The sequence below is a fragment of the Mobula hypostoma genome, chromosome 7 (genome assembly GCF_963921235.1).
Source record: "Mobula hypostoma chromosome 7, sMobHyp1.1, whole genome shotgun sequence".
In the NCBI taxonomy this organism is placed as follows: domain Eukaryota; kingdom Metazoa; phylum Chordata; class Chondrichthyes; order Myliobatiformes; family Myliobatidae; genus Mobula; species Mobula hypostoma.
In genome coordinates, this window is record NC_086103.1 from 31,267,672 (window position 1) to 31,285,294 (window position 17,623).

Below are 17,623 nucleotides of genomic sequence, written 5' to 3' on the forward strand. Positions count from 1 at the left end.
TGGCAACTAATATAAAAGAAGATACTAAAAGCTTTTTTAAGTATATAAAGGGTAAAAGAGAGTCGAGGGTAGATATAGGACCAATAGAGAATGACACTGGAGATATTGTAATGAGAGATGCAGAGATGGCAGAGGAACTGAACGTGTATTTTGCATCAGTCTTCACAGTGGAAAATGTCTGCAGTATACTGGACATTCCAGAGTGTCAGAGAAGTGAAGTATATGCAGTGAAAATTACAACTGAGAAGGTGCTCAGGAAGCTTAATGGTCTGAGGGTCGATAAATCTGGACCTAATGGAATGCACCCTCAGGTTCTGAAGGAAGTAGTTGGAGAGATTGCGGAGGCATTAACAATGATCTTTCAAGAATCGATAGATTCTGGCATTGCACCGGATGACTGGAAAATTGCAAATTTTGCTCCACTATTTAAGAAGGGTGGGAGGCAGCAGAAAGGAAACTATAGACCTGTTAGCCTGACATCAGTGGTTGGGAAATTCTTGAAATCGATGAGATTACAGAGTACCTGGAGGCAAATGACAAGATAGGCCAAAGCCAGCTTGCTTTCCTGAAAGGAAAATCCTGCCTGACTAACCTACTGCAATCTTTGAGGAAATTACAAGCAGGATAGACAAAGGAGATGCAGTAGGTGTGGTGTACTTGGATTTTCAGAAGGCCTTTGACAAAGTGCCGCACATGATGCTGCTTAGCAAGGTAAGATCCCAGGGAATTACAGGGGAATTATTAGCATGGGTGGAGCATTGGCTGGTCGGCAGAAAACAGAGAGTGGGAATAAAGGGATCATTCTGGCTGGCTGCCAGTTACCAGTGGAGTTCCACAGGGGTCAGTGTTGGGACCACTGCTTTTTACGATGTATATCAATGATTTGGACTATGGGATTAATTGATTTATGGCTATATTTGCCAATGATACAAAGATAGATGTATCACAGGTAGTGTTGAGGAAACAGAGAGCCTGCAGAGAGACTTAGTTAGTTTAGGAGAATGGGCAAAGAAGTGGCAAATGAAATACAATGTTGGAAAGTGTATGGTCATGCACTTTGGTGGAAGAAATACACAGGCAGACTATTATTTAGATGAGGAGAGAATTCAAAATGCAGAGATGCAAAGGGACTTGGGAGTCCTTGTGCAGGATACCCTGAAGGTTAATCTCCAGGTTGAGTCGGTGGTACAGAAGGTGAATGCAATATTGGCATTCATTTCTAGAGGTACAAATATAAGAGCAGGGATGTGATGTTGAGGCTGTATAAGGCACTCATGAGACCACACTTAGAGTATTGTGTGAAGTTTTGGGCTCCTTATTTTAGAAAGGATATACTGACATTGGAGAGAGTTCAGAGAGATTCACGAGAATGATTCCAGGAATGAAAGGGTTACTGTATGAGGAATATCTGGCAACTCTTGGGCTGTGTTCCCTGGAGTTCAGGAGAATGAGGGGGGATCTCATAGAAACATTGCAAATGTTAAAAGGCCTGAACAGATTAGATGTGGCAAAGTTATTTCCCATAGTAGGGGAGTGCAGGACAGGAGGGCACGACTTCAGCATTGAAGGTCGTCCATTTAGAAAAGAGATGAAGAGAAATTACTTTAGTCAGAGGGTGGTAAATCTGTGGAATTTGTTGCCACGTGCGGCTGTGGAGGCCAAGTCATTGGGTGCATTTAAGGCAGAGATAGATAGGTTCTTGATTAGCCAGGGCATCAAAGGGTATGGGGAGAAGACAGGGGAGTGGGGATGACTGGAAGAATTGGATCAACCCATGACTAAATGTTGGAGCAGATTCTGCTCCTATATCTTATGGTCTTATGGTTATAGATCTGACGGGCTGAATGGCTTAATTTTCCTCCTATGTCTCATGGTTAGAGATTGGCAGGTAATATATTGTTGGCATCACTGAGTTGTGGCTGAAAGAATATCACATTTGGGAGCTTAACCTCCAAAAATAAACATTGTATTGAAGGACAGGCAGGTAGACAGAGGAGGTGGGATGCTTCAGTTAGTAAAAAATGAAATTGATTCCTTAGAAAGAGGTGACATAGGATCAGAAGATGTAGAATCCTTGCGGGTAGAATTAAGAAACTACAAGAGTAAAAAGACCTTGATGGGAGTTATATACAGGCCTCCATATGGTAACCAGAAAGTGGGATACAAACCAGGAGATAGAAGAGGCATGTAAAAAGGGCATTGTTACTGTAGTCATGTGTGGCGCGTGGCCGAGTGGTTAGGGTGTTGGACTAGTGATCTGAAGGTCGTGAGTTTGAGCCCCAGCCGAGGCAGAATGCTGTGTCCTTGAGCCAGGCACTTAACCACCCAGCTGAAAATGGGTACTGGCAAGATGCTGGGGGTTAACCTTGCGATAGACTGGCATCCTATCCGGGTGAGGGGGGGGGAGTCTCGTAGTCTCAGCCACGGAAACCGGCATAAGCACCGGCCTGATGAGCTATAAGGTTCGGGACAGACTTTAACTTTAACTTTACTGTAGACATAAGAACCAAGAGAAGGCCAACAGAGAGAAAAAATTAAAAATGAAGGAGAGCCAGCCAATAAAACAAATGTGGGTATCAGAAGTATTTTTTCAGATATTTAAATAGTAAAAGAGAGGCGAAGGTAGGTATTGGACTGCTGGAAAGAGGTAGTAATGGGGGATGAAGAAATAGTGACCAACCTTAATAAGAATATTGTGTCATTCAATCACTGTGGAAGACACGAAGAGTATGTCAAACATTTGAGTGTTGGGGGCAGAAGTGAGTGCCGTTGCTATTACTAAGGAGGTTGTGCTTGGGAAGCTGAAAGGTCTGAAGGTAGATAAGTCACCTAGGCCAGTTGGTCTGCACCCTAGGATTCTGAAGGTGGTTGCTGAAGCGATGGAATATAGTGTTGGGAAGTGTACGGTCACGCACTTTGGTAGAAGGAATAAAGACATAGACTATTTTCTAAACGGGGAGAAATATCAAAAATCAGAGGCGCAAGGGGCTTGTGAGTTCTTGTGTAGGATTCCCTAAAGATTCACTTGCAGTGGAAAGGAAGGCAAATGCAATGTTATCATTCCTTTCAAGAGGACTAGAATACATCAGCAAGGATGTCATGCTGAGGCTTTATAAGGCGTTGGTCAGATCGTACTTGGAACATTGTAAGCAGTTTTGGGACCCTTATCTAAGAGAAGATGTGCTGTCATTGAAGAGTGTCCAGAGGAGGTTCATGAGAACCACACTGGGAAGGAAAGATATGACATACAGTATGAGAAGCATTTGATGACTCCATGCCTTTACTTGCTGGAGTTCAGAAGAACGAGGGGGGATCTCATTGAAACCTGCTGAATGTTGAAAAGCCTAGACAGAGTGGATATGGAGAGGATCTTTCCTAGAGTAGGTGAGTCTAGGACCAGAGGGCACGGCCTCAGAATAGAGGGATGTCCATTTGCAACAGTGATGGGGAGGAATTTCTTTAGCCAAAAGGTAGAGAATCTGTGGAATTCATTATCACGGATGGCTGTGGATGCCATCATCGGGCATATTTGAAGCGGAGATTGATAGGTTCTTGATTAGTCAGGTCATCAAAAACTACAGGGAGAAAACAGAAGAATGGGATTGACAGGGATTCTTCAGCCATGATGGAATAGTGGAGCAGACTCGATGGGCTGAATAGCCTAATACTGCTCCTATGTCTTATGGTCTTATTTATAATCTCATTGGATGGGGATAAAAGCATTATGGGCACATGGAACAAATTGAGGTGAACATTAGCCGTACCAGAAAATATTTTCTACATAGAGACCCACTCCTCCCAGAAAATAAGGAACTTGCTGCCTATCCTTCCATAGGAATTAATCTAATGAATCTTTGCCAAAATCCATCAAAAACAAATATTCCTTCCTTTGTTTGGAAGACAACATCTATTCAGAGTATTGCATTTTCCATCTCACTGGTGCCTGATAAAATTGCAGCAACATTAGGGGTTGGAAGTATAATTTGTCCATCTGTGCCGATCACCCCATCCTTGACTAAGCTGTTCCACCGTGAACACGATCTGTTATGAGTCAACATGATTCTTTCAGATCAGGTCATGCATAGCTCATACCTCCGCTGCACTGCTCAGTTGTGTTCCTGGGGTACAGGGGCTAGCGACCCTTGTGCCTGTTTTCGTGTTCTATCGCTGAGCAGCAGTGAACCATCTGATTGGCCTATCAGAGTTCTCTTTGGGAACTAGTTGACTTGATCAGCATTTCTGATCTGGCTATTGTTCACGATTGCACTTAATTAAAAAAAAACATCTTGTACTTAAATGCTCTAGCACTAAAGGCCAATATACCAACTTGCTCTACATGCAAATTGTCTTTCAATGATTCATGTGCAACAGAGCTCAGATCACTCTGAACAGCAACACCTTTCGAGTTGGTAAATTGGCCAAAGCCAGGTCTACGAATCTCTGCAAGTCCACTGGGAAATTGAAGCCCAACGTCTGCAAGTCTGAGTCTGCTGAAGGCTCTAGGTTGGAGGCTGGAGCTTAGAGACCTGTTCTGGAGTTAAAGGACTGTGTTTGTGCACGGGTGGGAGGGAGCAATCGAGCTTGTTTTGCTGATGTTGTTTTGTTGCTTGCTGTGTTTTGGTGGTGTTCTGCTGAGCGTTACTGGCTTGCTATGTTGGTGACACTTTTACATCAAAACATGCAGTGAAATACGTCAATTGCATTAACAACCAACACAACCAAGGGTGTCCTGGGGGCAGCTCGCAAGTGCAAATAAAACTTGAACCTTGAAATCTTGAATATACCCTCTCTTTTTTTTTGCACTACCTTACTTTTCCTTTTCTATTTTCTATTTATGATAAATAATTTAAATTTTTAATATTTACTATCAATTTGTACTCCAGGGAGCGCGAAGTGTAGAATCAAATATCACTGTGATGATTGTATGCTCTAGTATCAATTGTTTGGTGACAATAAAGTAAAAGTAAAGTAAAGTTACCCCTTTTCTACCATTTATTCCAAACTGGATGATCTCACATTTTAACCCATCAAATTCCATTGGCTATGCTCTCATCCACCCAAGTAGACGGTCTGTATCTCTCTGAAGCTTCTTCTATCTTTGTGACAACTCACTTTGTCACGCTGGTTTTGAACCATCAGCAAACATGGCTATGATACGGTTGTTTTCCATTATAGAATATAAAACAATCTGCCTGCTAGGTGCTGCCAGGGGAAGTGGCAGAAAAAAAAACATGATATCAACAGCAAAGAGGCATATAGACAGGGACATGAGCAGGCATGGATGGAGAGACCATCTGGAGGCAGATGAAATGATTATAAATTGGCATCATGGTTGGCACAGGCATCATAGGCTTGTTTGTATGGTGTAGTGTTCTGTTTCCTGAGTTTTGTATAATCTATATCAATGAAAAAAATGATGACCTGATATTTCAAATGTTCATAATTTTCAGAATTGTAACCCTAACTATTTCAGTCTTCTTATTACATTATGCTTAAAAGAATATTGTATGACAAAACTTTTATCACATCTTACGAGTTGTTTCCAATAACACAATTGGCACAATTCAGGTTTCTATAGTTTAATGTTTATTTATAAAGTTATCATAGCAGATATAGTATATTTTTGCTTTCTTCACCGACTTCTATTTAAAAATTGAATGTGTTTATGTGTATATTGAAAGATATATTTGGGAAGTGCAAAAAGCAACTTTCCAGTATTCTTCCAAATCATTAAAAGCACGTGGGCAGATGTCAGGCAACACTATGAGCTCTAGTCTTATCTGGTAACCTTTCATGTGGCACTTCCAGAAGCTCTTTTGAAAATCCAACTACAGCACATCTACCATGCCACCTTTATTCACAGTGCTGAGCACCTCCTCAATGAACTCTAATGCATTTGTCATACATGAGTTCCCTTTCATATATCCATGTTGAATCTGCTTAATTGTGCTATGATTTTCTAAATGCCCTACTCTAACTTCATTTAATGATAGATTCCAGCAATTTCTGAATCACAGCCGTTCAGCTAATTGGCCTTTATTTTCTGCTTTCGGTCCACTTTTTTTAGGTTTAGATTTAGAATGGCTTGAATGTTGTCCGTCCAGCCGGTAGCTTGGTCCTGGATATTTCGAGATACTTGCACCCTCGGCAGTAATTTAATTCCGCTTTTTAACTGAAAAGAGTAGTACCTAACCATTTTGTTTGATGTATTGTGTTTGCACAGTCTGTCTGCTTTTGCACTTTGGTTGTTTGTCATTCTCTGTTCATGTGTGGATTTTCATTGACTCTGTTATATAGAACATAGAATAGTACAGCACATTACAGCCCCTTTGGCCCACAATGTTGTGCCGACCCTCAAACCCTGCCTCTCTTATAATGCTCCACCTTAAATTCCTCCATATACCTGTCTAGTAGTCTCTTAAACTTCACAAGTGTATCTGCCTCCACCACTGACTCAGGCAGTGCATTCCACGCACCAACCACTCTCTGAGTGAAAAACCTTCCTCTAATATCCGCTTGAACTTCCCACCCCTTACCTTAAAGCCATATCCTCTTGTATTGAGCAGTGGTGCCCTGGGGAAGAGGCGCTGGCTATCCACTCTATCTATTCCTCTTATTATCTTGTACACCTCTATCATGTCTCCGCTCATCCTCCTTCTCTCCAAAGAGTAAAGCCCTAGCTCCCTTTTCTTTGCTCTACTGTGAATGCCTCCAAGAACATGGAAATGTGACATATACATACTTTGATAATAAAGTTAATTTTTGAACTCTTGAATTACTATCTTTGTTGAGGTAATTTTACTGGACTTGTTTTGTGTGCGGACCTTACGATATTAGGGAGAAGAAATCAACGATATCAGTCTGGGTGAAGTTTCAGATCCTTGGATGGCTGTATCCTGTTATCCCAATGCAGTGCCTAATTCCACCCCCATGTGTTTCTGTTTTAAATGTTTTTTAATTCCATTTTGCAAATCCTCTTTGTAATCATGGAAACAGTTTTCACTCATTCACCTTCAAGACCGTTGGTACATGTTGATATATTTCTATGTTAATTTACTTATAGTTTTAACGTCCAAAAAGCCATCCTTACTGATTGATCTGAGATGGAAACCACTACGTTAGACTACAAATCCCAGAGCCGCCCGCGGCTCTGGAAGAAACCACCTTATTCGGCACTTCTTAGTAAATTCATCGAGAATGCAACAAATAGTCGAGGAGTGCTACAATTATAAAATGGTGATATTGACTGTACTTTATCCATCACGTTCAGGTGCATTGCGCTTGGAGAGAGTGTACGGATCCTATGGTTTAATTTAATGTGCGCTCTCCTTCCCCCACCCGCACCCTCTGCCGCTTGGGGGCGGGGGCAAGAGTCCATGTTGACCGAGCTGGGAAGGCGGCAGCCGGCGGAGTCTCGCAGCGCATATTCGCGTTCATTTATTGCACGGAAACGCAATGGAAACGGTGGAAGCAGAACAGCGACCCGTGAGTAGCAAGCTATTGCTGTTGTATTGTTTCTGCCTGTCGTTCAGCGGGCAGCTGTTGCTTGAAGATGCGGGGAGGGGGCAAAAGGGGGTTTAATTGGTGGGGTGGCGGGTGCTGCTGCCCTTGTTTTGAAGCTGTCAATCATCGGGCCGGCGTTCATTGTTGTTTCCCTACAGTACATTGTTGCAAAGAAATAAGAGTGCCAGATACAATTTGTCACACAGGCTTAATTTCTATATAGATTGATTCATCAAATATTTTATTGGTATTACCACGCGCCTTTCGTTCTCCAGAAGTCCTTGGGCACATTAACTTCAAATCCGTTCCGCACTCGGTTGTTTTAATCACCGCAGCGATACCCGTGTGCTTTAACACGCAGCGGCTTGGAAGATGAGCGCTGCGTTTGTTATTTGCTGCAGGTGCCCGCTTTCCGGTTGCCCTGATTCCCGGTTGCCCCCATTTAGAGGCTGATCTTTTCCCTCTAGTTTCTTTCGAGGTTGTAATTCTGCGGCAAAGGAGTATTTGAAGTTCCCGCATTACTCAGCGCTTCTGCAGTGTAAATCTTTCTGCATCTTGTGTTATTCTCACACATGTTATTTGGGTCAGTTGCACGACTTTTAAACTTTCTCCGGCGAATGACAGTAAATAAAAGGGGTCTTGTTGCAAGTCCTTGCTGGCGGAATCAGTCAGAGGCTCAAGCTGCGACAGTATGAATGAAATTGAATGGATGTAACATCCATTGCAAAGGTGCACACCTCGTCATTTCCCTTGCATTTGTGCCACAATTTAATTTGCTGCTGTCAGTTATAAATAATGGTAATGGCGTACCTTTGACCTTCTTACTACCTTAACCATCTGTACTGCGTCCGACCACGGGTGTGATCTGTGATCGACGAACCGACGTGCCTTGCGTTTATATAGCGCCCTTAGCATAATTAAAAACTCCTAAGCGCCTTTATGATAGATTACGGAACCAAATTTGACACCGGGCCAAGGAATAGTGGAGGGCTTGATTGCAACTTGTTATTAGAGTTAAGGTTTAAGGAACATGTTGGAGAATGCGAGACAGATTTTAAGAGGGAGCCCTAAGCAGTAGTAACTTCTAGGGATGGAGAGGATTAGATATATATTTAAAGAATAGCTTTATTTGCCACATGTGCATCGAAACATACGGCGACAAACGAGAACATTTGCGGATGCTGGAGATCCGAGCAGCACACGCAAAATGTTGGAGGAACTGAGCAGGCATGCGGCAACTATGGAAGAGTACAGTCGACGTTTCAAGCCGAGATCGTTCATTAGTACGGGACACACACACACACACACACACACACACACACACACACACACACACTTCGATCATGTTCCGAGATCTCCGACAGCAGCAGCGTGGGTGATGGTGATTGGAGACGTGGGGGCGAGGACGGGAAGTTTGAAGGGTTGGTGTTGATCGGCACTTTTGATACAGGTTTAAATTGCTGCAAAAGGACTGCGCGAACACTGTCACAGTGTCTCACGGCTCCAGTAACCTGCCTCCGGCGTTACCCCCCTTCTCCTTGTGGTCATATAGGTTTCCTGCCACATCCAAAAGATGTATAGGCTTTGATAGATTGAATTGCTGCTGTAAATCACCCTTTGTAAGTAAATGGTTGGTGGAATCTGTGGGGAGTTGACAGGAATGTAGTGGGGAATGGGATTGGTGTAGGATGATTGTGGGAGGATGCTTGATAGCTAGCATCCAGTCAGTGGGCCAAAGGGCCTACTGGCTTAGTGTTGCGGATCCAGCACAGAGCAGGAGAAGAATGGAAGTACGAAAATGTCAAAGTAACAATATTCATTGAAAAAGTGAAGACCGTTTGAGTGTCTGATGTTTCTAAGTTGATTGACAGAGCGATTTAGGCAAGCGTTTTCATTAGGGCTTCCAACTGCTTTGATTGGCATTTTAAGTGGGTTCTCTCCCTACACTTTAGTGAGAAAAGTATAAGGCAAGTAATTTTTTAGTTTCTCCCCCCACCCCCGCAGATATCCCAAAATGTTTTACAGCCAGTGACATGCTTTTTAAAAAAAACGTTGCAACTTTTCGAATGTTGAAAATAAGAGTGGTCTCAATGGACACAGCCAGTTCATCCGAATAGCAATGTGATAATTACTAAGTAACCTCCATACAACATCACTGGAGAAGAGGCACTGGGGATACTCTCTTGCTGAGTGTCATGCAAAATTTTGCACCTCCAATAATCCTTTGCACAGCCCATTGTGACTAAAAGTTCTTGTCTAAAAGCAGATGCATTTACCAGAGCAACTTTCATTCAGTGCATTAAACCATTTCTGTTTCAGCTCAGATCCCCAAAGTGAGAATGGGAAAATTCAGTAATTTATTCCCACGCTGACATTTTACTGAGGCAAGGTTACAGACATCTGGCTGCAGTTCTCACGATCACTTCTCTGTTTGGGGAATTCTGGCACTCCTGCACACTAAATGAGAAAAAAATACCTTTGACCATGATGACTAGCCTCTCGGCTCTTGAGCTGAACTCCATTCAGGAAGAATGGCTGTGAAAGCAGAAGATATTGGAGCGGTAGATCAGTTTTTCTTTCCCAAGTAGGAAAATAACAGGAGAACACTGATTTATTCCTTCATTCATTTATAAGCTGATGGGCATCATTTAGATTCAACTTTATTGTCATTGTGCCGAGTACAGATACAAAGCCAATGAAATGCATTTAGCATCTGACCAGAAATGCAAAGAATGGTGTTATTTACAAAATAACTGCGAATAAAAAAAAAGTGCTACAGCACACAAATATAAAAGTACTAGCAGTTACCTAGCAAAACACTTTGAAATCACAATAAATTCTATTTTTGAGGAAAGAGGGTTTGAAAGAGATGTGATAAACCATGTTTTTGACATTTTAAAAATGTCTTTTGTGACTATCTTATTATACTCCAATTTTTGCCCAGGAATCCGGCTTTGTGAGCGAAGCCTGCTGGATTTGAGGCAGCTGCCCACAGAAATGCTTTGCAACATCTTCCTACTTGTATTAGCAAAGGTTTGAGTTGTATATATGTTTTTTGCTCTAGTGGTAGAAAAATTCTACAATAAATGACCTTGGTATACTTTTTAAGGCGAAGAAACGTTTCTGAATTCTGTCAAGTTATGAAGTATGTTGGAATGGTGACCCCTTTTTCCTGTGGTGTCTGGCATCACATCAAGCTTGGTCTGAGAGGATGAAAGCCTCTGCTATGAAGATGGCCTCTTGCTGTTAAGTGCCATTAATAAATTCTTGTTTTGGCAATTGGTGGGAATTGCGCTTTGCAGATGCCTCTGCTATTTGGTGTCTTTCTTTCTGTTTAACTCCTGTTACTTGGGCTCTATCCGAGAGGAAGTTGTCTTGCCCCATCTCGAGTGTGAGGTTGTGGAATTCCTGCCTTATTGAAGTGGTGTAAAAGTTTCAATTACAGCTAATTTGTCCTTTATTTTCCTCGTGAATTCCGGATAGTAGCACGTAATGATTATGATTACTTTAGTGATATGCTATACATTGATAATACTGATAGTCACAGTAGTAGAAGCAAAAAAATATAGTAACACATTACAAATGTTTAATTCAGAGCGATTCTGTAATTTTTAAATTAATATAGTCAAACCCATACTTTATCAAGTGTGAATTACTTAATATCCCTTGCATTGTCATTTGTGGTACACCTTCTTGTCTCTTATTTATTTTTACTTTTTATGTTATTTTCATGTTTATCTCATCGTAAAGCACATTATCTCTATGAAAATAGATTTTCAAGGATGTTGCCTGGATTGGAGAGTGTGCCTTATGTGAATAGGTTGAGTGAACTTGGTCTTTTCTCCTTGGAGCGACGAAGGATGAGTGGTGTCCTGATAGAGGTGTATAAGATGATGAGAGGCATTGATGGTGTGGATTGCCAGAGGCTTCTTCACAGGGTTGAAATTGCTAACATTAGGGGGCATAATTTTAAGGTGCTTGGAAGTAGGTACAAGCAGGATGTCAGAGATAAGTTTTTCACACAGAGTGGTGGGTGCATGGACTGCACTGCCAGTGACGATGGTGGAGGAGGATACAATAGGGTCGTTTAAGAGACTCTTAGAAAGGTACATGGAGTTTAGAAAAATAGAGGGCTATCCGGTAGGGAAATTCTAGGCAGCTTCTAGGTTACATGGTCAGCACGAGATTGTGGGCCGAAGGGCCTGTAATGTGCTGTAGATTTCTATGTTTCTATGAAAAGTGCATTATAAATAAGTTATTATATCACAATTGGCATTTATTAAGGACAAATTACTGGCATTTTCATAGGCTGGTATGATTATTGAAGATTAGATTTATTTGTCACGACTACATAAGTGAAATATTTCATTTTGCATCCATGATCAACACAGTCTGCGGCTCATGCTGGGGCAGCCAATATCACTCTTCCGGCACCAACGTAGCGTGTCCACAACTCACTACCCCACCCCGTACGCCTTTCGTCTTTGGAATGTGGGAAGAAACTGGAGCACCCGTAGGAGACCCATGTGGTAACGCAGAGAACATGCAAACTAACCTTAACTGTACATATTTTGTATGGACTGTGGGAGGGAGCTGGAGCATCCAGGGGAAACCTATGCGGTCGTGGGGAGAACATACAAACTCCTAACCAACAGTGGTGGGAATCGAAGCCCAATCTTAGAGCAGGCGCTCGAAAGCAGTTATACTAACCTCTATGTTACTGTGCAACAATATGGTGGTAATGTTTATATTTAGGAAACACTACAAAGGGAAGGAAAATTCAGGTAGTAATACATTAATTCATAAATTTGAAGAAAATATATACATACCTGATTATATTAACTTGTTTATTATTAACCTGAGTATACTAGCATAGAGAACATGGAGTAAAGCAGCTCTTACTTGTTTTCATTGCTAAGGAGAACCTTTGTAAATCCTGGAAATACTCCATAAAAAAACATCAGGGGCTGTAACTTCAGATGGCTGAGAGTTATTAGATTCTGAAAAACCACACCACAGGCTGGGAAGTCTCTTATCACCAGCTGTTTGTGTGGTTTCCTGTATCCAATGGTGTTTGGGCCTATCTAAATTTTTCTTCCTCTGAATTTAGTGTACTTCCATTTCTTGCATCTAGTAGGGGATGACACTAACTCAACGGTTTTTATTAGCAATTAAATTAAATGTTTTAAAACTTCTTTTAAAAAATACACATGGCAGTGAAATGGTTAGCACATCGCTTCATAGCACCAGCTAGCAATCAGCGATTGGAGTTCAATTCCGACCACTGCATGTAAGGTGTTTGTACATTCTCCCTTGACTGTGCGGGTTTTCTTTAAGTACTTTGGTTTCCTCCCACGTTCCAAAGAAGTAGGGGTTATTGTTAGTGACTTGTGAGCGTGCTATATTAGTCCCAGAACCATGGCAACATTTGCAGGCTGCCCAGCATAATCCTTGCTGGTTTTAATTTCAAGCGAACAATGGATTTCACTGTCAGTTTCAATTTAAATGTCATAAATGAAGTTAAGCTGGCCTAACCAGCAGTATTCACTGTCTTGCAGCCCTGATGAAGGGCATCGGTCCGAAACGTCGACTGTTTACTCTTTTCCATAAACGCTGCCTGGCCTGCTGAGTTCTTCCAGCAAAGAAAGATTGATAATAAATAAATCAGTCTCAAGAACATGAGATGAAGAGTCCTTGAAAGGGAGTTCGTAGGTTGTGGGAACATTTCAATGATGGGTAAATGAGGTTGGGTGAAGTTATTTCCTTTGGATCAACAACCTGCTGGTTGAGGGGTAGTAACTGTTCCTAAACCTGGTGGTGAGAGTCCTGAGGCTCCTTGGGTGGTGGGGTCCCTGATGATGGATGCTGCTTTCCCATGACAGCATTTCATGTTGATATTCTCAAAGGTGAGGAGGGCTTTACCTGTGATGGACTGGGCTGTATCCAGTACTTTTTGTAGGATTTTCCCTTCAAGGGCATTGGTGTTTTCATACAGGCTCTGATGGAGCCAGTCAATATATTCTCCAATACACATCTATAGTTTGTCAAAGTTTTAGATATCATGCCGAAACTTCTCAATCTTCTAAGGAAGTAGAGCTGTTCTTTCTTTTATTGCACTTGTGTGTTTTTTTAAGTCCTGTGTGTGTGTGTGTGTGTGTGTGTGTGTGTCTTTGTAGTGCTGTCCTTTACCATGGAGAAGCATCACCACGTTGATTGTGTTCACCGTAACAGATCCAGATGAGCTGAAATGTACAAATGCAAGATTAGTCTTAATTAGTTTAGTTTTGTTATGGTATATAATAGAGCGGTTTGAATCATTTCTAAGAATTGCATCTTTTTTTTCTGTAACTGAATAATATTTGAGCAGTGTTAAGCCTAATAACTTGTTAATAAAATCTCTCCATTTTCACTTTGATCTAATCTGCCTGATGGAATGTCAGTTTAGTGGCTGTCTTCTTGTTTCATGCTCCAATGAAATTCATTGAAACTTGTAGAATGTTTGGAGGTCTATAAGGTGGATGCAAGAAGGACATCTTAGAATGAAGAGTAGGCCCTTCAGAAATGAAGTTTCTTCACACAAAGGTGGTTAATATTTGGAATTCTTTACTAAGAAGGGCTGAGGGGAGCTTTCTTACTTAGTTCCTTCAATATGAATCAATAGTTTTTTGGGTATTGATGAGAGCAAAAAATATGGACATAGTGAAGAAAGATGATATTGAAGTAAAAGTTAAGATCATGATTAGCTTTATTTGTCACGTGTCCATCAAAATATGTGAAGTGCATCGTTTGCTTCAACAACCTGCACAGTCTGGGGATGTGCTAGCGGCGATTTCAAGGTGGCATACCCACAACTCAATTGCCTGAACCTTTACGTCCTTTTGGAATATGGGGGGAAACTGGAGCACCTGGAGGAGACACATACGGTCATGGGAAGAACATATAAACTTCTTGCAGGCGGCAGCAAGGATTGAAACCTAATCTTCTGATCACTGGTGCTGTGAATCTTGACTTTAACTGCTGTGAATCTTGACGTGCTGCTCTAAGCCATGACATTGGATGGCAAACAAGCCTGAAGGCCAAAGCCCGACTTCTAATGTTTGCCTTTAGCAGTATAAATGGCATGTAAAACTGTCTGAAGGGATAATATGGCTGTGATTTAGAGATTGATTGATTGATTGATTTCTGCAAGTTAAGGGCAATGGGGAGAGGACAGGGATACTGTGAAGTTAGGGGAATAGCAATGACCTTGTTGAATGTTGGAGCAGATTCAATGGGCCAAATGGATTATTCCTGCTATTTCATATGTATTATGGACAAGTTTTTGCCAAAATAGTTGATTGCAGAATAATTCCTGGAAATAATTAAGAGTAATCAGCCTTGAGTGATGAGTGTCTGTGACATTTACTTTTAATAATGTGTGATGATCTATTAGCAAAGGTAATTTGTCAGATGGGGGCTGATGTTGACCATTTCTGTATTGAACTGCTGCTCTGTTATTGTGTGATGATACTCACTGTAATTGTCAGAAAGTTATCATTAAACATGTAAAAGTTTAGAATCCAGCAGATTGGGTGTTGACTGTCTCACTATAGAATTTTGTGTACTTTACTGAATGCTAAAAATAACATGGTTAACAAAGCCCAAGCTATATTTTGCTGGAGTTTTCTCAGAACTCCTATGGTTTCTAATCTGTCAGTGGCAGATGTTTCTGCCTGACATACCAACCTGCACATTACCGATTAATCAACTTCCCCTGGCATTTGCTGCCAGCTTCTTGAAATTCAGACAATAGGGTTTCATTTTAACCCCTCGTGTTAATGTCTTCTATCATGACACAATAAAAGAGAATTGCTCATCACCTTCTAGCTTGTACTCCTTCCCCCCCACCACCTTATTCTGGCTTCTTCCCCCTTCCTTTCCAAGCTTGGCCAAGGGTCTCAGCCCCAAAACATCTTGACTGTTTATTCTTTTTCATAGATGTTGCCTGACCTTCTGAGTTCCTCCAGTATTTTTCTATGTTATTCTGGATTTCAAAATCTGCAGAATCTCTTGCGTTTATAATAGAGAATTGTATTTGTTGGGTAAAGATAACTTTTTTGTAAGCTCTGCTTGGTGTATGTTGCTTCGATGAAGAATAGTTTCACATATTGGGTTTGGTGGAACTTTACAGTGTCCCTTAATGCATTTAGCCATAAAGAGTGACAGGTTTTAAATGATGCTCCAATGACCAAAGTGAGATTTATCTTGTGTGTGATCTAAAATGGCTGGTGAGTTGTGCAACTTTTGAAGCTACCAGTAAAAAAACAATATAACATCAGTTTCTCCATTTTTATCAGGCTTGCTTGTGGTTAATTTTTTCATTAGGCAGAGAAGGCTGTAGAACCAGCAAGCAGTTACAATCTGCACAACAGATGATTCACTTCAAACCACTGATTTGCTGGTGCACTCAAAATGGAGGCTATTTCATAGCACATTTCTTATGCTTCCGGAAGGAGACTTTCTCACTGAGTGAAATAAGTATGTTACTGTTTCTCCCTGCTTGAACACATGCGTTTTAAAGACACTGTGCAAAACAATTTCAGATCACCTCAGCTATCTTTGTTTTCTTTTCCAAGAGATGTCCATTAGTAATTATTTATTTTTTATATTTTATTCTGCCATTTGAGGTGCAACCTTGCTTTGTGGATATGGAATGTCACCAACATGTCCACTAAAAACCTTTAGATTTTAGAATGGTTCCTGCAGATAGAAATATAACTCCAATACAACATATCAAAATCAACACCATCTACAAACCCCTAAGAGCCAAAGAAACGTGAGCCAATAGAATTCAAAGGTCACCTGAAGGGATAGCCAATCAGGACTGAGGCAAGCGGATGGAGAGGGGTTATAGAAATGCGAGAACTCCCAGAGAAAAACACCAACAACTGTGCACTGAGGATGTCACCTTGGCTGCTGTCGAAACATCTGTAAGCTAATTGCGAAGCTTGACGAATATTGCAACTTCAAACACCTCAGCCCGAACTACCGATATTCAACACCGACCTAAATAATTCCAATATTTAGATAGATAGATAGATACTTACTTTATTGATCCCAAAGGAAATTACAGTGTCATATAGGTCCACAATCCCTCATCCAATATCCTTGGGGCCAGTTGCATTTTGGAATTCAGAATTTTTCCAATTTCAGACCCCCCCCCGATACAAAAAAAACACGTACTGTGTGCTCAAGTCCCTTATTTAACCTGTCTCATTGTGGTGGACTTTAGGACCTGGTGGCGCACCAAACCTATGCACGTCCTCCTGTATACTTTAAATCAACTCTAGTTTACATATAATACCTAATACAATGTAAATGCCATGTAAATAATTATACTGTATTGTTTAGGGAATAATGACGAGGAAATTTTATTTCCAACAAAGACATTCAATAAAACATAAAAATATACAGCTTCAAACGAACCAAATCAAACACATGGTAAATGATTTATTGGAATAAATGTAGAACGTCACTGTCTCTGTCACTATAAAACTTCAGTAACTTGTCTTTCTATTGATTTAAATCATATACAGTGGTAGTTCCGACACTATTTTCTTCAGTAAGACGCCGCACAGACTCACCACGATCAAGCTTCTGCAATAACTTCACTTTCTGCATTATTGATAATGATAGATGCTTCCTTCTCTTTTTCTCATTGTTACCCATAGGGGTATCTGCAGCTCTTTTTGACACTTTCACAGTGAAATTAAACAGTGAACACAAAATATCAGCGAACAGCAAATGCACGTGTAACCAGTACGAGCGCTGAGCCACAACTGATGTCTGGCGGCCTCTGCTAGTGCTGCCACGTCACACCTGAGTGACGTCAGCTGTTGGTGAAAAAAACTTCGGTTTTCGGAGCTTTTTAGATTTCAGAATTTTGGATAAAGGAATGTGCACCTGTAGTAGCATTACAAGTGCACAGATGTAAATATTGGAAGAGAAGTGGAAAGAATAAAAAAAACAAGCTACCACAAACAGTCTAACAGGGGGAGTCATCACCTTCCCAGATATAGGTTGACTCATTATAGAGCCTAATGGCGGAGGGTAAGAATAACCTCATATAGTGCTCTCTGCA

The 17,623-nt window shown here is 41.2% G+C and overlaps 1 protein-coding gene across 1 annotated transcript in view; it reads left to right on the forward strand.

Moving 5' to 3' along the window:
* The first annotated feature begins 7,222 nt into the window (after window positions 1-7,222).
* The window catches only part of LOC134349215 (septin-8-B-like), an 84,799-nt gene continuing 74,398 nt past the window's right edge, over window positions 7,223-17,623 (forward strand). The window contains exon 1 of the mRNA XM_063053206.1: window positions 7,223-7,485. Within this exon, the coding sequence (XP_062909276.1) occupies window positions 7,456-7,485 (30 nt within the window). The 5' untranslated portion in view covers window positions 7,223-7,455. The remainder of the gene's footprint in view (window positions 7,486-17,623) is intronic.